Source organism: Mytilus trossulus, unplaced genomic scaffold, assembly GCF_036588685.1.
Source record: "Mytilus trossulus isolate FHL-02 unplaced genomic scaffold, PNRI_Mtr1.1.1.hap1 h1tg000244l__unscaffolded, whole genome shotgun sequence".
NCBI lineage: Eukaryota > Metazoa > Mollusca > Bivalvia > Mytilida > Mytilidae > Mytilus > Mytilus trossulus.
Window position 1 is genome coordinate 3,714,032 of NW_026963317.1, and position 23,641 is coordinate 3,737,672.

General features: G+C 32.1%; 1 protein-coding gene across 2 annotated transcripts in view; it reads left to right on the plus strand.

The window, feature by feature from the left end:
* Nucleotides 1-23,641, plus strand: part of LOC134701366 (pleckstrin homology domain-containing family H member 1-like) — a 52,848-nt gene that overhangs the window by 6,168 nt on the left and 23,039 nt on the right. The window contains exons 2-7 of one of the 2 annotated variants that reach the window (XM_063562504.1): nucleotides 2,792-2,867; nucleotides 9,439-9,579; nucleotides 13,411-13,473; nucleotides 19,805-19,942; nucleotides 21,412-21,495; nucleotides 23,165-23,293. In XM_063562504.1, the coding sequence (XP_063418574.1) occupies nucleotides 9,472-9,579; nucleotides 13,411-13,473; nucleotides 19,805-19,942; nucleotides 21,412-21,495; nucleotides 23,165-23,293 (522 nt within the window). In that variant the 5' untranslated portion in view covers nucleotides 2,792-2,867; nucleotides 9,439-9,471. Of the gene's footprint in view, nucleotides 1-2,791; nucleotides 2,868-3,123; nucleotides 3,327-9,438; nucleotides 9,580-13,410; nucleotides 13,474-19,804; nucleotides 19,943-21,411; nucleotides 21,496-23,164; nucleotides 23,294-23,641 lie in introns of those variants that run through there. The other variant, XM_063562505.1, reaches the window with a different exon arrangement.

The window sequence follows — 23,641 nt, forward strand, 5'->3', positions numbered from 1 at the left end:
TTTTTCATTTGTTAAATACATTTGTTGAAGATACCAATTTAAATTGCTTAATTTTTTGAGGGATAAATAAGTACCTAGCCACGTTCTTCTAGTTATACTTAGTAAAAAATATTATTACATTTTTACGGCCGTTTGTTCACGATGTTTATATATTCAGACTCTGTTGTTACTACTTTACTCTCAATTTCAAATATTTAGATCGTTCAGCAGTGCTGTCTTTTTAGTAATTTTACAGACGTTATCATGCGTATACATGTTATACCATCATAATTGTCGTTCCCGATACAGTTTTAGAATTGTGCTAGTTCAAATCGCACATTATTATTTGTATTTAAAGCATATATATGAGCTCTCTGTTGTAATAAACCATATAACCTATGTCATGTTAACATTTTTTTAGAATGGTGCAAGCGTCTTTACTGATGTTCGGTTTGACTTTTTTTATTGTATAAAATTCAAGATTTAGTAAAAGTTTAATCTAACGAGACTCAAAGATGATTCATTTCACATCAGAATCTGACTGACGAAGGATATCTGTTATCCGAAATATTTATAAATAATTACATTTATAGTTACCTTTTTTTGTATTTGGAGTTGTTGTGTACACTTTTTTAGGCGTATATATATATATATATATAGAGCCCAGGTGGTCTTGCGGTCTAGCGGGATGGCTGCAGTGCAGGCGATTCGGTGTCACGATATCACAGTAGCATGGGTTTCGAATCCCGACAAGAAGAACAAATAATTTGCGAAAGCAAATTCACAGATCTAACATTGTTGGGTTGATGTTTAGACGAGTTATATATATATAAGCACAGATCTAACATTGTTGGGTTGATGGTTAGACGAGTTATATATATATATACAGGACAAGAACAAATAAACATTAAATACACTTGTTACCGCTCAGTCATTTGACTTGGATAATAATGGTACAAATATATACAACATGTTGCAGTAAGGAGTAGGATAGATATTCTAACCTATTACACCACATCCCCTTTTTTCAATCGACCACTGAACATATATATAATGAAATATGCAGCTTGGTATTTGGGAGAACTATAATACTGAATAAACTCAGGGAGGTCTGAATTATTATCATTCATCATAAAAAATCCATTTGTATATAGATAAAAATACATTGAAAATCATGACTCATAAATAATATCTTGTTCGTAAATTGGTAAACAAAAACTTTTATTTATTACAGTCATAAATGAAATGAAATATGATTTAGTAAATAAAACAATCAAAAGTGCAATTAAAGAAAGAACTCAGTATTTAACAAAGAATTTATTAATTTTGAAGAATGTTGCTAAAGCATGGTGTAAGTTAATATGTGTTTGAATTAAAAAGATCATATAGTTAGAAAAGGGGGAGACTAACAGCAATGAGGGCATTATTATATTCTATTGTAAGTTCATTGTTATATGCTGGATACCAATTTTAATGTTCAACAAGGTACAACTTTGATGTACTCACACGGCCAGGCTTGTTTGTTTTGAGATATTTGCTAAAACCACAATATCAAGTATCAACCATTATTTGTCAGTAGCAGTTCTGGTCAAACTATAGGGCAGTTATTGTCAGTGGCAGTCCTGGTCAATCTATGACAGTTCTTGTCAGTGGCAGTCCTAGTCAGTTGGCAGTAACATTCATAGGCAAACTATGGCAGTCCTGGTCAAACTATGACAGTTTTTGTCAGTGGCAGTCCTAATCAGTTGGCAGTAATATTCCTAGTCAAACTATGGCAGTCCTGGTCAAACTATCACAGCCTATGTCAGTGTCAGTCCTAGTCAGTAGTCAGTGGCAGTCCTGGTCAAACCATGGCAGGTATTGTCAGTGGCAGTCCTGGTCAAACTATCACAGTCTATGTCAGTGTCAGTCTTAGTCAGTTGTCAGTGTCAGTCCTGGTCAAACCATGGCAGTTATTGTCAGTGACAGTCATAGTCAGTTGGCAGTGGCAGTCCTGGTCAAACCATGGCAGGTATTGTCAGTGTCAGTCCTGGTCAAACTATCACAGTCTATGTCAGTGACAGTCTTAGTCAGTTGTCAGTAACATCCCTGGTCAAACTATCATAGTCATTGTCAGTGGCAATCCTGTCAGTTGTCAGTAGAAGCCCTAGTCAAACTATGACAGTTTTGTCAGTGACAGTCCTAGTTGGTTGTCAGTGGCAGTCCTGGTCAGTTGTCAGTAACATTTTCTGAACAAAGATCTTCATCAGTGACAGACCTGGTTTAACTATGGCGGTTTTAGTCAGTGGCAGTCCTAGTCAAACTATGGCACTTGTTGTCAGTGGCAATCCTAGTCAGTTGTCAGTGGCAGCCCTTGTCAAACTATCACAGTCATTGTCAGTGGCAGTCCTGGTCAAATTATGGCTTTTATTGTCTGTAGAAGTTTTGGTCAAACTATGGCATTTATTGTCAGTGGCAGTCCTAGTCAGTTGTCAGTGGCAGTCCTGGTCAAACTATCACAGTCATTGTCAGTGGCAGTCCTGGTCAAATTATGGCTTTTATTGTCAGTGAAAGTTTTGGTCAAACTATTGCATTTAGTGGCAGTCCTAGTTAGTTGTCAGTCCTGGTCAAACTATCTTGTCAGTGTCAGTGGTAGTTCTGGTCAAACTATCACAGTCATTGTCAGTGTCTTGGTCAAACTACAGATCTGCCATTGATTTAACCATATGTACTGTATCTATGTAAAATAGATTATTTGATAAACATCAATGACTAGCACTTCTATCAATAGAACATTTTATCTATAGCAATAATCCATATCTTTATTTTACAGCATGCTCTCCTTGGGATGTGTATTGGTTATGATAGGTGTGGAATTGATGCTGATCTATTGATGGTCAATCTGTAAGGTAAGGTCATTTCTATATTACTTATCCTTTCTTGCATACATTTTTTTTTATTGTACTGGTGGTCAGGATTTTTTTTTTTTTTTTTTTATAGTTTACTATCAAAACAGTTAGAATCAACCAAACAGAACATGTACTCCAAGTCATAGTTACTTTTTTAAGTTTTAAAGCTTTTTTGAAGTATTTTTAAAGGTTTTTGAGTAAGTCAGTAAATAGATTTATATATTTTTAATGTTTATTGCATTGATATGAAGATTTATGTGAAGGAAGATTTTCCAGTCTGATAAACAAAGTATTGGATTGTTACCATGTTAACAATTAATTAGCACTTGATCATGAAAGATCTTCATCAGATATTGATTTTACTGTCCATTTCTTGACCCACAGAGACCAGGAATATTAAATCCTTTTATAATACATCTATACTGGACATCAACAAATGTAAAATCTTAAGTGAAAAAGGTAGGGCTAATTTTCAATTATTTTATCAAATTTGCTTTTTTTCCAAAAAAAGTCGTTAAATTTTAAATTGTAGCTTTACCATGTTCAAATATGTACTTTTGAAGTTCTTTTTGCATTTAAAATTAATGTTAAAATACATACAAATCAAACTATAACTTCTAAACTAGCTGGTTATTTACATGTACTTATATCACATTAATTAGCATATGACTATGATCATGATTGTAATATTTGCCACTGTTTGTGAAAGTTAAACTGTGTCCAAACCAGCAATTTTAACTATTTTTAAAAACAGTAAATTGAATGACCCGTGAAGATTGTTTTTCATGGAATTCTTTCCTTTATATTTACTTTCTTTCCTGATTGAACTTACGTACCGATTCAATTTTTGATCCCTCTACCACAAACCTGTTGTAAGCCATGCAAACTGGATCCAATAAAAATGATAAAGGAGTGATTATTTTTTACTCTTTTGTATCAGCATTTTCATTTATACTATAGTCTTTAAATATGAGCTTTTATTATGAAATTTAAACAGTATAGATCTAGTATGACTTCCTTATTAGTATTATAGTGCTAAAGAAATGATCTTGTCTTGTAATCCAGTAGCTGAGTACAAATACTCTGTAGGAATCATTATGTTTACAGTGACATTTAGAATTATAGAAGTTTTGGATCACCCAAGCTTTTGTCTGTCAACCGTTAAGAAATTAGTGAGAGTCCCTAAAGTTTTAGATTTATTCATTCACATTGTCTTTCTATTCCTCTGATCGTACAATTAATATTTTGTTCACATTTATTCTTAGGTAATACTGATCATGAACAGAATTATTATATATTTGGTTGGCTGTAAGTATTGACATGGGATCAGACCATTTTGCAGAAATAGTTAATTAAAATGAAACATACACACATTTTTATTCAATTATCCAAAGTTTTGACCCATGATTGTATATATGCACCACACATGTGCACATCTTACATAGTTAGAAGGGGGTTTGAGTACAACAAGACCTATCATCACACGTCAATTATCTGTAATCACAGATACAATCAGTACTTAATTAACAGTAAACATACTCTCTAACCTGTGTGGTGCAGATCAATTATCTCTTCCTGCTAATCTGATGTCCATTATCTTAATCAGCTCAAAACTTATTTATGGATGGAGCTTGATGTTGGCAATTTCTTCATATATTTGTAAAATGGTTTTTCTAGCTGTTTTTGAGTTTTTGTTTGATGCCTACATGAGCAACACATGTGGAGCAGGATCTGCTTTCCCTTCTACATTACATGAAATTGCCCCTTATCTTTTTTTATTGCTTTTCTTATCACTTGGCGTCCGTCGTCGTCTTCCTGCGTTAACTTTTACAAAAATCTTCTCTTCTGAAACTACTGTGCCAAATTTAATCAAACTTAGCCACAATCCTCATTGGGGTATCTAGTTTAAAAATTGTGTCCGGTGACCAGGCCAACCAACCAAGATGGCCGCCATGGCTAAAGATAGAACATGGGGTAAAATGCAGTTTTTGGCTTATAACTCAAAAACCAAAGCATTTAGAGCAAATCTGACATGGGGTCAAATTGTTTATCAGGTTAAGATCTATCTGCACTGGAATTTTCAGATGAATTGGATCATCGGTTGTTAGGTTGCTGCCCCTGAATTGGTAATTTTGAGGAAATTTTGCTGTTTTTTTGTTATTATCTTGAATATTATTGTAGATAGAGATAAATTGTAAACAGCAATTATGTACAGCAAATTAAGAACTAAAAATAAGTCAACGTGACCAAAATAGTCAATTGACCCCCTTAAGGAGTTATTGCCCTTCATAGTCAATTTTTAACAATTGTCACAAAATTTGTAGATTTTCACTAACATTTTCCACAGAAACTATTGTTATAGATAGAGATAATTGTAAGCAGCAAAAATGTTTAGTAAAGTAAGATCTACAAACACATCACCATCACCAAAACACAATTAAAAATGGAAGTTAAGGCTAGTAGCCTGCACACTCAAAATTGAGAATGGAAATGGGGAATGTGTCAAAGAGACAACAACCCGACCAAAAAAAAAAAACAACAGCAGAAGGTCACCAACAGGTCTTCAATGTAGCGAGAAATTCCCGCACCCGGAGGCGTCCTTCAGCTGGCCCTAAACAAATATATACTAGTTCAGTGATAATGAACGCCATACTAATTTCCAAATTGTACACAAGAAACTAAAATTAAAATAATACAAGACTAACAAAGTATAGTCACACAGAGTAAAAGAGCCATATTTGATAGCTTTAAATCATTATCATGTTGTATGGGATCGCAAGTCCATCATCCAGTCATGATATATTAAAGATCGAATTGCCTGATCATATCTTTGAATGAAAATTGAAAAAGGATTTGTTTTGAATTTTCTTTGATAACAAAATTATGGTAAATTTTAGCACCAAAGCCTCCTTGGAGGTTTATAATATTGTTCATATATATCTCTATTGATTTTGGTCAGATCCTATTTTAATATTATCAATAATTATCCGATATAAAGATGAGACCTTTAACTGTAAGAGAGCCGTGGTGTAGTGGTTAGTGCATCAGACTACTAACACAAAGGTTCCTGGTTCGATTTCCGTTTGGGATGAAAATTTCAGGAACTCAATTTTCGGCTCTCCCTTGACACCATTTGCGAGTATGGTCTTGAGGAAACGATGATAGTCCGTCGGACGGGGACGATAAATGGCTGGCCCGTGTTAAGAGAGAGCACATCTCTTGCACATTTTCATGGCTAAAGATAGAACATGGGGTAAAATGCAGTTTTTGGCTTATAACTCAAAAACCAAAGCATTTAGAGCAAATCTGACATGGGGTCAAATTGTTTATCAGGTTAAGATCTATCTCCACTGGAATTTTCAGATGAATTGGATCATTGGTTGTTAGGTTGCTGCCCCTGAATTGGTAATTTTGAGGAAATTTTGCTGTTTTTTTGTTATTATCTTGAATATTATTGTAGATAGAGATAAATTGTAAACAGCAATTATGTACAGCAAATTAAGAACTAAAAATAAGTCAACGTGACCAAAATAGTCAATTGACCCCCTTAAGGAGCTATTGCCCTTCATAGTCAATTTTTAACAATTGTCACAAAATTTGTAGATTTTCACTAACATTTTCCACAGAAACTATTGTTATAGATAGAGATAATTGTAAGCAGCAAAAATGTTTAGTAAAGTAAGATCTACAAACACATCACCATCACCAAAACACAATTAAAAATGGAAGTTAAGGCTAGTAGCCTGCACACTCAAAATTGAGAATGGAAATGGGGAATGTGTCAAAGAGACAACAACCCGACCAAAAAAAAAAACAACAGCAGAAGGTCACCAACAGGTCTTCAATGTAGCGAGAAATTCCCGCAGCCGGAGGCGTCCTTCAGCTGGCCCTAAACAAATATATACTAGTTCAGTGATAATGAACGCCATACTAATTTCCAAATTGTACACAAGAAACTAAAATTAAAATAATACAAGACTAACAAAGTATAGTCACACAGAGTAAAAGAGCCATATTTGATAGCTTTAAATCATTATCATGTTGTATGGGATCGCAAGTCCATCATCCAGTCATGATATATTAAAGATCGAATTGCCTGATCATATCTTTGAATGAAAATTGAAAAAGGATTTGTTTTGAATTTTCTTTGATAACAAAATTATGGTAAATTTTAGCACCAAAGCCTCCTTGGAGGTTTATAATATTGTTCATATATATCTCTATTGATTTTGGTCAGATCCTATTTTAATATTATCAATAATTATCCGATATAAAGATGAGACCTTTAACTGTAAGAGAGCCGTGGTGTAGTGGTTAGTGCATCAGACTACTAACACAAAGGTTCCTGGTTCGATTCCCGTTTGGGATGAAAATTTCAGGAACTCAATTTTCGGCTCTCCCTTGACACCATTTGCGAGTATGGTCTTGAGGAAACGATGATAGTCCGTCGGACGGGGACGATAAATGGCTGGCCCGTGTTAAGAGAGAGCACATCTCTTGCACGTTAAAGACACCCTTGTAGATTTCGAAAAAGAGTAGGCTTATGCCGCTACAAGGCAGCACTCGCACCCGCAAAGTTGAAAGGGATTAATATAAGTTGCAAAACTTGTTTCCCAATCCACTATAAATAAATATGTTTAAACTAACTGTTGCTGCAATTAAATGTAAGAATGGGCCCCATCTTGTATTAATTGTTTTATATTATTTTTGTTCGGGTGGTGGGGCTTCTTAAGTTATAGGAATATTAGAAGAAATACATGGGGCCTCTAGTATTAGTTCTAACTGTATTCTTAGTGGTGAATTTGTGATACATTGATGCTGCCAAACTTTCTAACATTATATAGTAACATAGCCATCAGAAGTTCATTAAGATAATTAAGTTAATTAGTTTTAAAGAGAATTCTCCATGGAGGTCTATACCAGGTATAAATAAAACACTTTAAAATACCAGAATATAAATATTTAGTCTATTTTTAGTAACAAAACGTGTTAACTTATTTCATTTATAGATCTGTAATGCTGAAGTTCAATTAATCATGAATAGTCAGTTTCTTTGTTTACATCAGCCATGCTTTATATCTCTTAGGGTTTTGTAATCATTTTTTGTAAACAACAATGCATTGAGGTTAAAATTAGAGATTGAGGGAAGATGGTCTGTAGAATTCTAATTGAACTTTGTTAGTTTTTTATATGATTTGAAATTTGAGGTTGAGGGAAGCTAAATTAAAGAAGATTGCATGTTAAATGACAGAAATGTTTTCAGAATTTTTCAAAATAGTAAGGGTGGGGGTAGAGGTCCAGTCTAGTTTATATATATATCTAGGTGATTTAACATTGCAATTTTAAATAGTGGATTTTAAACTCTAACATGTCTAAGCACCACTAGGATTTTGTCAATGTGGCATGCTGCAAGTCAATCATTTTTTGGGGATAGATTGAATAATGTGGACCTTTGATAAACTTTCCATCTCACCCCCTTTCACCTATTATTTTGATATATATGATCATTATGGAATAGAATTGAAAGCAGTAGTGGTTTGCCAACCTGTCTGTTGGAGATATGCAGCTATGGAAAGTCTAATATAGGAATTAAAAGTGTACATAACTGCCTGACAGGGTTAATTAATGACCTTGACCTACTTAAATACACAAAGTTTATGTAGAGTAATTTTTCATAACAAATCATTATAAACAAATTTAGTTGTTTGCAATGCTACTGGACTAGTGGAATAGAACCCTCTAAGCCCCCTGTAGAAATAACTTAAAATTGTTTGAATATATATTTGATTCTATTATGTAAGTTAAAATAAGTTTATGCATGAAGAAACTAAGACTTTATCAAAGTTCAAATCAATAGGTTGTCTTTGCAAGACTCCAGACACTTTTGAAATTCACAGTGCTAGAGAAAGCACAACATGTATATCAAGCTACTTACAATTGATTGTCTTTGCAGGCAATAAGATTAAAAAATTCAATAATAAATGATGCACTTAAAGTATCTGACAGATACAGTTTTATCATTGATAATGAATTAGATATCAAATAAATTATAAAAGTCATGATAAATTGACCAAGAATGTCTTTATACCATTCTGTCATACAAATTTTGACAGCTGATTTTAGGATATTATACATCAGGACAAGAAAAAAAAAATCTTTATTTTTGGCTATTACCATGCATCATTTTGTATCTGTCTGAACTGTTATAATTTGAGAAATATCTCCCAGTAGAAACCACAGGACCAAATGCAACCAAAGTTTGACAGAATAGTATCATGGTTTCTTTCTTATAAAATTTGTATTTTTGGTTGCTGAAAATCAAACAACATATGCATGCCACTATGGCTGTAATGGAAGTAATAACTTGTTCAGCATAATGGATTAAAAAATCTGATAGGGGCAAACAAATTCCAAAATATCAAGATTTATCTACCTTTAAACCGTTTACTCCCAAATATCAGGTGTACAATTCAGGATATTATAAGCCTCTTGTTTTAATGCAGTTGTCCAGTTCACTAATTGGTAGCTAGAAGTTATTATTCAATTAACCAAAATGTTATTGCTATGATAGATGAAGTGAAAGACAGAATAACTCAGTGACAAAATGGAGGAAGAAGACATTAATTGGAAAGAAAGATGCCTGATACTAGAAACTTCACTACAGAAATTCAGGGAACAAGTGACCAAAATCAGAGAAACACTTGGATTAAAGGTAAGTTAGAATAAAATACTGTGGACTCATTTCTTTTCGTGGATACTGATTTTTTGCGAATTAAGAAAAACTTGTACTTTCAATGTGGATATTTGATTTCATGGATTTGTCAAAGGTTATATATACTGACCTAAATAGAAAAAATAAAAATTTCAGTTTGTCCTCTCAAAATAATTAATTTTCAATGGACTTGATTTATCCAGATTAACTTGGGATTTTTCCAGAAAGTCTTTCTGAGTAAAGCATAAGATTTTTTTCCACTGAAGTTTCAAGGGTGAAAAGGTGGTGCATTTTATACACACCAATATATTTTCAAAAGAGTACACCAAAATGTTGTGATTGCATGGTTTAAAAAATTCTTAACAATGGAAATTCAGCCATTATTTTCATTTTGGTGAAAGTACAATGAGATCTTCCATTGTCCTTTAGATTCTGAAAAGGCAAATTGGTTTTCATCATTCCTAAAACTTTATTCCATATTATTCCTTAAACAAACTTGCTTAGGAAATTACTTTGAACATGCATTGTAATCAAAATTGACATCTTGACTATTTATTTTGTCCAATCAAATCTTAAGTATTCTATAAAAAGAATATAAAAGAATATATGTCTGCAATCAGCTTTAATTGTAATGCTTGGGCAAATTTTGGTGATTAGAAAACAAATCATACTTATATTGGAATACTTATTATTGTTCAGGGAGCAATCCACCTTTAAGCTGGACTGATTTTTGTAGTGATAGAAAGTAGAACTAAAATAATCCCTAGCTGCCAGTTATATGTCTGAGACAAATGTATCAAACAATCGTATTGTCCATAAGGTTCTCAATACTTAAAGAAAGATAAAAAATTTAAAAAAGCAGTTATAAAAAATGCCACTGTGACAACTCTTCACAGGAGACCAAAATGACACAGTAATTAACAACTATATAGGTCATCATATTGCCTTCAATAATGAGCAAAGCCCATACCGCATAGTCAGCTTTTTAAGGGCCCTTAAAATGACAATGTAAAACAATTCAAACGAGTAAAAACAACCGGCATTATTTACATAAAAAAATGAACAAAAAACAATTGTGTTTCACATAAACAAATGACAACCACTAAATAACAGGCTCAGGACTTGGGACTGGCACATACATATATAATGTGGTGGGGTTAAACATGTTAGTGACTGTTTGCTGAACATAGAAATCTGGTGTTTCATCACTCATTGATTACTTTACATACCGGTAAATGAAAAAATAATAATTTCTAAGTAGATGAAAATACATGTATCAACTTATACAAAACTGTATTTATTCAATATCAATAATATATTTTCAATCTGTTCAATGTATTTATATTTGTGATGTGATTACTTTTTAAGCAATTAAGGGTTCTTAAATAAAGTATTGTGTATAGAACCTGTACATTATCTTTGCAGAATAATTCACTCTTTCTTAAGCAAAAGTATTGAATTTTGCAGTTTACCTCCCAATTCATGAACCAGGGAGATTATTGCATAATACTAGATGACTAATACAACCTATTATTCCCAAAAGTCATTGATACCATCTGAAACTCAGCCAGCTGTCTTACAGTGCTTTAGTGCTATCTTTTTATCCCAAAAATTTCTCAGATATAAATAGTATTAATTTTTTAAACAGATAACAGATGAAAAAGTTGTTACCTCATTAAAAGTTCAAAGCGTTTTTATATGAGCACCATATTTCTTTTATCTGCCAAGAAGCTATTGTGTATTGGAATGCCAGATAAACGGTTGACAATCAAAGCTTGATTGAAAACTTATGTGAAAACTACTTAAAATATTGTTTATGCATTCTTCATCATATCAGGCAATGCTTAATTGTTCTTCATTAAGCTATGTAGCAGATGAAATACCCACTTTTTGGAATTATTCCAGTTAAAAATCGTGGGAAAATATTCTAAATTGTAAAACCTGCATTTCTGCTGGGGTTACGATATACAGTCTACATCTAAGAATTAGATAAGATTTATGTTTTTATGCTGATAAAAATCATATGTTAGAATTTACAAAGAAATAATCAGTGGGTGTTAACTGAATTCAATTCTGATTTTAGTTCTGATTAATGAAGGGCAAGGATGTTGATCCATTTTCCTGGGCGAGTTACCAGTGCTTTGAAGCAATCTTTTATAAGTTATGGTTGTGCTCACATTTGCAAAGACCTTCCAATTTATAATCTGGTGGTACAGAATCTTGGGTTTTCATTTTCGTCAATTGATATACCAATGTTTAATATGTGCAATACTACTTTCCTTCTTGTAACCAACCTGAAAAGAGTTGGTTCACATCGCTCCCTCCTTCTGATTTCCCTCAATACAGTTCTGTTCTTTAACATTTTTGTTGCAGTTTTCTCTTCAACTTCAAATCAGAGCATCCTGAAATTTGGCATTTAGTTACATGTGATCATGTTCATATTGATGTTGTATTACCAGATTGATAGCTAGTCCACTTTCTGTTTCAAATACTTTGAATTCCTACACAAAATGGCTCTGTATAAAGTTTTAGTCATGACAGTTTTTTTCTTAATTATTAGGATTCAACTTTCATTTGAGCATCATGTTATTCTGTGTGATGAGTTTTGACATCTATCACTCATCAAATTCATGTTTACCAAATACTTACAAATTACAGTGAGGTATCATAGCAATACTAAGATTACAGTTTCAACTTGTTTTGATAATGATATGTAGCTTGTTTTTACAGTATTTAATCATTAATTACCAAATCATCATAAAAATAGCTGATTTTACAAAAACAATCAATAGAAAAATACCCAAGATATATATATGAGATAAGTTATTTTATATCATTGATCATATAAAAAGGAGGGTTTCTCAAGAACATAACAGTACAAAAGTTCTTTTCAATAAAAATAATACCTTATTTTACTTTAAACATTGTAAGGGCAAATAGATCTATAAGAAGATGTGGTATGGTAAGTAAATTCCATGTTTTCTGATAACAACCATTGATAGATAGACAAAATATTGACCTATTCCACCATTGATCTTGTAGTTAGATAAGACAAATATTGACCCATTCCTAAGTCAAACATTGTCTTTAGTTTCTCAATGAAAGAGCCATAAATCATGTTACAAGTCTGATTAACTACATTGTTTTTTATCCATCAATAGATTCTTTGACTTTATATGCTTTATAGACATACCCATTATACATGTTATTAGACTCGTTTATTATGCTGGGGATGAGTGAGATGTTAACTTCGGTAGTATTATCCAATTGAGAAGAAGGCTCATATATATGCATGGTTAACAAATGACATCAAATCCCTTGATTTTAATTATGCTTGCCATATATAGGCTTTAAGAGTAAAAGTGGTACCTAGACCATCCCTTTTAGCTCACCTGGCACTTATATTATCATCACTTGTCGTCTGTCGTCCTTCGTTGTCATCTGACAACGTTGTTAACTTTTTACATTTTGAAATTCTCCTAGAGAACCACCGAATGGAATGAAACCAAACATAGCATGAATGTTCTTTATGAGGTGCTGACCAAGTCTTGTTACTTTCAGTTTGTATCCAATCCATCATCCAAGATGGCAGACATCGGGGTACTTAGTTTAGCATGGGACCCTCCTAGATGGGAATACATACAATTGTCTTCTTTCAGAGAACCACTGAATACCATCCTCCCTTTTCTACCCTTTTATTATACATCCTTGGCTCTTGAATGTTTGGGGTTGATTATTTCCTGGTAAAGGTTCAGAACAACACTTCAGACAGTGACACTATAACAGTGTTATTTTCATTTCATTGCATCTTGTCTTTTCTCCATTTTTCAGGTAAAAGATTTGGAGGGAAAGAAACTAGAAGCAGAATATGAAGCAAAGACAGCTGCAGATAAGGTATGGACAAAAACTATCTTGGATTCATTTATTGTTTTGGATTGAGGAAAATAGTTTTTCTTTGCTGATATTTGATTTCCTATATTTGTCATAGTCTGTGTATAAACATAAAAAAATTGTAATTTCAGGATAACCATATGTTTCTAGATATATCTTTTAAATTAAAAACATGTCATTTAATGTCAACAAAGGCTAAGATGAGCTCAGGTTTAAAAATAGATTAAGACTTTGAAGAGTCTTTTAGAAAATATTTTTATATTTTATTCTGATTGGATAAAAAATATGCCAGCCCCTGAACCAAAAAGCTATGTATATACATGTTAATATAAACCTTGGCATACTTTGGTTTCAGATTATTATGGATCGTAGGTTGTGGTCAAGGTTTTCCCAAAGCTGTTAGGTGCAAAAAAGGAACACAATCATTGTATTTTTGGCAATATCTCTAAACTATTCTGACTTTCCACCCTTAAGTCTACTGTGATGCAGATATTTGTTATACCTAGCAATAAGGCTTTTTTTTTTTAAATATCTATTTAAAATCCAAATTGTGGCCTTCTTGTTATTTATATTGATAAAGTTTAACATATGTTGCCAAAAGTTACCCTTGTCATTTAACTAAACAAGGTAGTAGCTAGGGAAGATTTATGAAAGGTCCTCCATGATAGTAAGTTTAAGTATGGACTATGGGCTTTGGTTATTGTTGAAAGCAGTGTACATGTTAATTTCTCTGTCATTTGGTATCTTGTGAAGAGTTGTCTTGGTGGCAATCATACCTCATCTTCTTTTATATCATTAATACCATCATCAGAGATGGACAATTATCTTTTTATGGAAAGCATAATTTGTTTTTCTCTAAATGAAGATTATTTATTTTTGTTCATATTTATCTATTTGCCAAACATTGTAACCTGATGAGGCAGTGAGGTTATATCAAAGACCACAAATTCATGTCAGCACTATACATTTGTTTAAAATGAACTAAAAATTAAAAATTTAAGTTTAAAAACACATAATGCTTGAGGAGAATTATATATTTATAAAATTCAGTTATTATGTCTGTCAACTGACATAAATAAATTCAGTAAATGCGGAATGAATAAGTAACAACGAAGTGCATTAAAGTGCACCTACTGAATAAAACCCGTCCTTGAAGCCCTATAATTATAGAACAATGTCACATTGTTAATTATAAGTCTCTGGTGGTATACAACAAAGTGGGATGTCACCCTAAGATCACAGCAAAAATTTACAATTAAATACAAATATGCAACCTTTGACATTAAATCTCTCGACTGTAAACATACAGGTCTTTGTTTAATTTTTTCCTAATTTAATGAGCCCCTTCTTTCATTAATTACCATATTTTTTTTCTTGCAGTTGAATTTTGTTATGTAATCATACTGTTATTGTTTAGGGGTCTAGACTATTGATGTGTAATTTTTCATTTATTAAAATAACACATCTACAGCTATCGTTTTACAAACCGGGTCCGTTTGCGATGTTTTGTCAGGAAGTGATACAAAAATGTTCAGTCCACAAGATAGGAGTGCTTTCTTTTACAGAATTAATAAGGTAATATTCTTTTTGATTGAATTCTTAATAAGAACAATTGTCAGCTGGTGGCTGTGGTTAAAATTTACATTTATTATTTTTATAATGATTTATTAATTGAATATATTTTTAGTTATGGTTGTCACCAAATTTATTTTTTTTACCTAAAATTTTTAAGTTTAGACTTGCTTGTAAAATTTATTGTACTAAAGTGTAGAATGGGGATTTGTTAAATGAGCGCTTTTTTTTTTAAACCAAAGGATTTTTGGAGTAGCTAGTTTTATGTACAAGGAAAGTCATTATTATACGTAGGGTACACTTTTATGAATGAAGATGAACCATGAATTTAAATGTATTCAAAAATGTCTATTGTACAGAGCCTTTTAGCAAAAACATGATATCAAGAATCCACGAAAAATAGGATTCCACCCCCCCCCCTCCCCAATCCACAAAAACTGGTACCCTCCAAGCATTCAAACCAAAAATTATAAAATGTGATCTTAAGAACTTTTAGGTCACAAATATGGGTACTTTATTTCATATGAATATTGTGTATGAAAAAACATTGCTTAGTGGAGGTCACCATTGTTATTTGTAGGGCTGATCTTGCAATTTTCAAAAGGGGGGGGGGTCCCAACTCTTAATAAAGGGGGGGTTCAACTATTATGTCCCCATCAAATGCATTGATTGTCAAAAAAAAGGGGGTTCCAACCCCCCATACCCTCTCCCCCTCCTTTAAATATGCCTCTGATTTGTGTGCTCCATCCTCTGTCTAAGCAAGTCAAGAAGGGACCAAACATGAGTTAGTCAGTATAATGTATTCACTAAACATAAAAAATAAACTATATAGATATAGGAAGATTGGGTATGAGTGCCAATGAGACAACTCTCCATCCAAGTCAGAATTTATAAAAGTAAACCATATTATGTCAAGGTATGGTCTTCAACACGGAACCTAGACTCACACCAAACAGCAAGTTTTAAAGAGCCCCCAAAACTACTACAATGTAGTGTAAAACCATTCTAACGGGAAAACCATCGGTCTAATCTATATAAAAAATGAGAAAATTACAAGGGTTAATTAAATGTCTGCAGATTCCCATACAGTGCAGTATTTTCCAGAGTTTCTAAGCCCCATATGCAGTGAAGTTAGTTTGTTTTGATGGCTTTCATAAAAATTGCAAAAAACTAAAATTTTAAGAATAAAAAGAAATTTGAAAAACAAGGAAGGTGTTCCTTAAGAAAACCAAACATTTATTTTCCTGGCAATAACATAAGAGAAGGAAGTATCTTATATTTAAGGAAATACATTTTTAACAATTTCGAAAATATGAACAAGGAAAATCTAAAAACAATTTAAAGGTTTTACAATAAAAAATTCAATACTGTTACAACTTGCAACAGTTAAAAGGGATAGTTTTTATAAATCGTGTAATGTAATATTTAACAGAGACAGAAATATTATTTAATATTAACATTGTGACACCATATTTGTCAATTTTATGAAAACCACACTTTTATATAAATCGTTAAAATGATAAATGTAGTATTATTGCAAAGTTTCAAATTTACATTTTTTTAAACAGAAGTTACCTTTAACTATGTAATACTGATCCAGCAAATAACACCTGTCACTGTGACACAATACAATTGTAAAGTTTAATCACCTGTTATTATGTATAAAACCAGCTGTAATTTATTTTTTACTAATATGAACCTTTTTTTTATAATTCACCATATGAATGAAATTTGTGCAATGAATTGTTCAAAAGGTGAAAACAAAATCTTTGTGGTTTCATGTTTATGTAGTTTGGCCAGAAAAATAAAAATTGTCAAAAAGTGCCATGCTTTGAAAGGTAACCTTCAAAACAAGTGCTTATGTTATAATCTTTGAAAAATTCCAATGTTCAATACAATTGGGAAATTACCCCATTCTATAATTATTCTATTGAGTTAAGCTAGAACTTAGAGAAAAATATATATGCTAACACATTTCACTGATTGATGATTACAAGGCAGTGGCTCAATTTTACAAGAAACTGCAATTATATTGAATTTGTGAAGTATTCTTATATTTCAAAACTTATAACAAACAGTAACAAAAATTAAAATTTAGATATTTTTTTTTGCCACATCATTGTTATTCATTTGTCTACAATAATTTCAGCATTTTTTTTATTTCATAGCTCAATTGGTTTGTAGTGTTACATTATTTTTGACATCAGCACCACAAAATTTGAGTGATTAAGATATATTGTCAATATACAAACCTTTCAAGAACCAAATAGGGGCCTCTATGGCTGAGAGGTCTACATAGTTACTACTGCAATCACTAGCCAGTCAACACTGAGGTTATAAGCTCGAATCCAGTTTTTAGCGGGTGCACTAGACTCTAATCGCTATTGACAAGGATTGTCAGTTTTCCTATTAAAGGTTGGTGTTTTTCTCAAGACACTCTAGCTTCCTCCATCAATAAAAACTGGCAGTCACAAAAATAGCCTTAATGCGGAACTTAAAAGTGGCGTTAAAACAATCAAATCAAATCCAAGTACCAAACTGTTCATTCTCCTCAAATACTGATAACTCAAATGAGAGGATAATATTCAAATCATTAATTTATCAGGAGGTCCCAGACCACAATTATTTGATTATTTTATAGAGTTTAGACTATCAATGCAAATTAAAAAAATCCCACCTGCGCTTTCTCAATAATTTTTTTACAGTGTGTTGCACTACTTTTGGGACAAATTATATCAAAATTATAAAAAAAACTTCATTAGCTCTAACTCAAAATATGGACAATTTTATGTTAAGGGGGTCTTGAAATCGTTTGATACCTTTCGATGTGCTAATTTTCAACTTTTTTCAACTGAACCAAATCACTACTTTACTTTTAAATTCATTACCCAAAGTTTTTGACGGTGTCATTGCATTCCTTGACTAACTATTTGAGGCATAAAACATGGAGAAATACATTTGAAAGTGGTTTAAATGAAATTGGCAAGTAACACACTGTCCACACTAGGGACCACGTTTGTGGACAACAAAAATCAAGAGACGACAATTGTGGTCTTGGACTAGGAGGCTGCATGGTGACGTAAAAGTAAAATTATTTAGATGTGAGGACACATTATTTCTATCATAGATTCAAATCAGGGGGAGATGTAAATGTACAATAATTCAAATCAGCAAGGGTGGTGGGTGAGAACATATATGTTCCTACCATTGATTCATAATTTGGGAGGGGGTAGATGTAAGAGTAAACATTTTTCAAATGTGAGGGCACATATATATCCCTATCATTGCTTCAAATCAGGGGTTGATGTAAGAGTAAAATAATTCAAATGTGAGGACATACCATTGCTTCAAATCAGGGGGCGATGTAAGAGTTGTATAAATTAAATGTGAGGACATTATTCTTATCATTAATTCAAATCAGGGTGATGTAAGAGTAGAAAAATTTAAATGTGAGAACACTATATTCCTATCATTTATTCAAATCAGGGGAGTGATGTAAGAGTAAAATAATTCCAAGTACCAAACCATCAATTCACATCCAAATTCTTCATGCATTTTTCATGGAAAGAATTTTAAGATTGGAAGAAATATGGCAAAAAATGTTAAAATGAAAATGATCTAAAATGTGTCTTATTCCTAGCTATTTTTTAATCAAATCAGGAGAGTGATGTAAGAGAAGAATAATTTAAATGTGAGGACATATCCCCTCCATTGATTAATTAAGTCAGGGGGATGATGTAAGAGAACAGTGACTTAAGTATTTCAGATTTATGTAAACCTGATGTCTAATTATTGTTATGTAATTTACCTGTCAAAGCTGGTGTAAAATTCATGTACCAGATGGCTAACTTCATCTTAATAGATGATGTTGTAATAATAATTTGTGTAGAAGTGAGGACTTGTCTTCACAAAATAAAAAAATCAGGATTAGATAAGTTTTGCAGATTTGTAAGTTAGTTTATATTTATTCAAGATACACCTTAAGGGTGTAACTTATTTACACCAAGTAATTATTGTCAATTCAGAATGTGAATTTTCACTAATTTAGGAGGTAATCTTTTAGCAATTTAGTCATATATTTAAAAAAGCATGATAAATGCTGGTTATCTAATTTCATCTTGGTGTCAATTTTGACTGGGTGTTTTTCTGTTGAACCTATCTATACAAGATGTTAAATTTTGTTTAAAGTATTGATTTGTCATGCCTTCATGAAGCGTAAAGGCATATTGACTTGTGCTCAATGATGACGTCATAAGATGTTGCTTTAATATCATTATTTGCTGTGAGGTAAAGAATGAGTGACACAAGGTAACTCAGAGGAACTTCTTATCCACATGAGTTTACCATTATGTTTCTTCTTATTAGAGTATTGTCCCGCGTGTGATTTGGGAATATCTTGAAAACTATAAAGGTAAAAGGGAAATGTCATCACTAAGACTTGATATACAAGAAAGTATAATGAAATTAGCTATTGACCCTTTTTGAGGTATCGTTCTTATATATAAACTAGAAATTAGTATCAAATTAAATCCAAAACATGTACTTATGTATCAACTATATTTTTCCTTCTTTAGTTGCATTTTACAATACTTTTCAGCAACATTAGAGTCAGTACAACCTTATTTTCATTCTTGAGAGACTTCTTTGTTTTCTTGCAGGCTCATTTTTATGTTTATTTTAGCCACACAAGTTTAAAGGGGGATGTTTTATGGGATAATTGAACTTGGGGAAATAGTAAACTAATTGTGACTTTTCTTTTTAGATACAGATCATGGAACAACAGTTAGCAGCCATTAACATGCAGCCAGATGAATTGGATGGTAGAATTCATATCCTAGAAAAACAGTGTGTAGAAAAAGAGGAGAAAATCAGATCTTTACAGCTATATCTAGAAGAACAGGTATTATATATTAGCACTTGTTTATTCCACAGTCAGTATTCATACTTTTGTAAGTTGTGAATAAAGGAATTAGTTTGGTTCTATTGGATTACAATTGGAAACACAGAAAACTCTGGAGAGGCAGCTTGTCCTTGACCTGAAATAAAGTTTAAGATTATAACACTAATGTTCCTTGATATAAGTGGCCCAGTATTACCCACTAAAACCCAGTAAAACCCGGGTTTTCCCAGTATTTCCCACTGGGCTGGGCAATACTCATAAAACCCGGGTTTTTGCCAACCCTGATAAGTGCACACATTCTTTAAATAATACGAACCAAAAATTTCAGCATTATTGATGATTACTCATCTTAATCCCTGCAGCTTTTGTTCCTGTTGTAAGGAAGGAAAGTCCATTTTCTGCATCTGTTATCTCTCTCCTGCTGGTGACAGATATATATAGAATAACCATATATTGTCTCAAAATATCAATTTTATTTGTACAATGCTTAGAAACAGGTAGAAAGCAAGGCTGTGCCAAGCATTTCTACCTGTTTTCGAGCCGAGTACAAATAACATTGATATTTGGAGACAATGTATGGTTATTCTTTATATAGTGCAACTCTTATAGATATAGGAAGATGTGGTGTGAGTGCCAATGAGACAACTCTCCATCCAAATAACAATTTAAAAATTAAACCATTATAGGTTAAAGTACGGCCTTCAACACGGAGCCTTGGCTCACACCGAACAACAAGCTATAAAGGGCCCCAAAATTACTAGTGTAAAACCATTCAAACGGGAAAACCAACGGTCTAATCTATATAAACAAAACAAGAAACGAGAAACACGTATATATTACATAAACAAACGACAACTACTGTACATCAGATTCCTGACTTAGGACAGGTGCAAACATTTGCAGCGGGATTAAACGTTTTAATGGGCCCAAACCTTCTCCCTTTTTCTGAAACAATAGCATAACATCACAACATATAAAAACATACGATAAAATATCAATTAGCAGACTTAACTCAATCAAAAAAATCTTATAACTGTTCTAAATGAAGTATTTAGGCTTAAAACCATAATTTCTTAATTTAATTTGAGCGGGAGATATAAAATTTCCGAGAACCTGTATGTTTTAGTGAAGTCATAAATAAAACTCTACGGAAAAACATTGTCAGTATCCTAAACAAGGTGATATACGGTCAGTGACTGTATATCACATATGAATTTACAGTCAATGCAATTTGACTGCTCAAATAGCACAGCTGCAGTATATATATTGTTTTAACTCCAAACCTGTCGAGTGCGTTTTAAACTTTAAGGAGAAAGTATGGAATGCAAAAAGGTGAAAATGCAATAATTTTAACTCATTCAAAAGCTCTACTTTAGATGTCTACATGAAGGAAGACCAGTGAAATATCTGGTAATCTGCTTAAAATATTTAATTGGATATTTTGATTATGTATACATATTATATTTTAGAAACTACAAAGGCAACATGATGCTAAGATGGTAGAAGAAAAGGCTGGTAAAATAAAGGAATGGGTCACATCTAAATTACAACAGGTAAAAATAAGGTCAAAGTAAATGCAGAGGTCGTGTTTATACCTAAAAGAATCAGCTACATGTATGCAATTATAAGCACTACTGACTAGATTTTAACAGATAAAAACACTTGCATGAGGAAAAAAACAGACTAAATCTAAACACTCTGGACTAGCTTCAGTGTTTGCCATAAATGACATTTGTTGAAGTATATAATCTTTTGCCAGCCTGTTATATAGCTTCAGTGTTTGGCATAAATGACATTTGTTGAAGTATATAATCTTTTGCCAGCCTGTTATATAGCTTCAGTGTTTGTAGCAAGGCATTACACCTCTTCTTTCTCAAAGTTAAAATGTTATGTGAAATAATGACAATTGTTATAGTACTATATATTCTTTTGGTTACCTCTTATATGTAGATGCAGTATTTAGTGTAAACTATTACACCTTTACGTTCTTAAAATCGAGTTGTTATGTAAAATAAATGACATTTTATTTTAGTAAAAAGTCTTTTGGTTGCCCATGTAGATGCCATGTTTGATGTTTACAAGGCATTACACCTCTAAGTTCTCAAAATCAAAATGTCATTTGAAATTAATGACGTTTGCTGAAGTATTCGTTAGTTGCCTCTTACAGTGTTTGATGTGAGGTATTGCACCTCCACTTCTCAAAATCAGAAAGTAATGTAAAATAAATGACTTTTATTGAAGTATATAATCTTTTTGCTTACCTTTTATGTTGATGCAGTGTTTGATGTAAGGCATTACACCTCTACCTTCTCATAATCAAAATTTTCGTAAATAAATGACATTTATTGTAGTACATGCTCCCCTTTTTCGACAGAATGCATTTAAGAGACTAAATTATTCAAACTGATATTATGTAATATTGACGGAGATGTCATCAAATTAAATATAGTTATCTGATATGTTTGTCTTTGTTCTTTAGTAAAAACATAAAATGGATTTAAAGCTCAAATGGAAATGCAGTACTTTGAATGTCAAACATGAATTTGTAACATCTTTGACATTCTTTTAACTGGATTAATTGTAATATTGATAGAAGCATCCCACAAATATCAATCATGACATGAATTAGAAAGAGATTTGGGAATTTTAAATGCAAATGAATGATGACACAAATTAATTTAAAATTGATTTGAAAATTTTAAAAAGTTTGGGATTTTCCAGTATTGTCAAAATGCACAACTCATGGTTCAGTTAAATAGGTTCCTCTTATGTTATTATTCAGTGCAAAGAAAGGACCTCAACTGGATTTTAACCATATCTTTGTTATTCACTAACTCATACAACTGTACCATATTTACTTGTAACTTGTCTATCAAATTTGTAATCTTCCTTTGCATATTTAAACATGTGTAAGGTATTAAAATCACTATTGACAAATTAAATCACTTTTGCCAAATTAAATCACTTTTGCCAAATTTAATCACTATAGCCAAATAAATCACTATTGCCATTTTTAATTACAACATTTTATTTCTATTTTCTTTGAGCTGTGCAAATAGTAAAACAGCATTTTTTAATTTTCATAACAACTAAAATGCTATAAAATGATAAAAAAAGTGGTGTATTGATGTCATGTAATTTTATGCATTATCCAATCAGAACTGATCTTGCAAACCAAGTTCATTAGAACTTATATATCCATGTGCCAATTTGTATTTTCAGATAGAAACAAAGAATCAAGAATTACAACAAGAAAATGAATCTCTTCAGGATCAAGTAGAAATTTTACGAGAACGTCTCCAAGCTTTGCCAGCTTTTGCTGCTAAAGAAATTTACCGATTAAGCCAACAGGTAATTTTTATACGACCGAAAACAAAATTTGGGCTTTGTGTAATGCTTTGATGTTGTCATTGTTGTCCGTGTCTTAGTCGTCTGAATATACATTTGGTTTCCGGACTTTTAATGCCTTTAGTTTAAGTGAACGGATCTCTATGAAAGTTTATAAGAATGTTCAATACCACAAAAGGAAGGTCATTCATCTTTTATTCATTTTAGTTGTTTGAATTGTGAGAAAATTACTCAATTTGTAATCAGGCTCATAGTCATAGCGAGGAATTTCCATTTGGGGGGTTATTTGGACTCATGAACTGGACATTAATAGTCACAATTTGAAGAACATTGACTTTAACAGTGCTTATT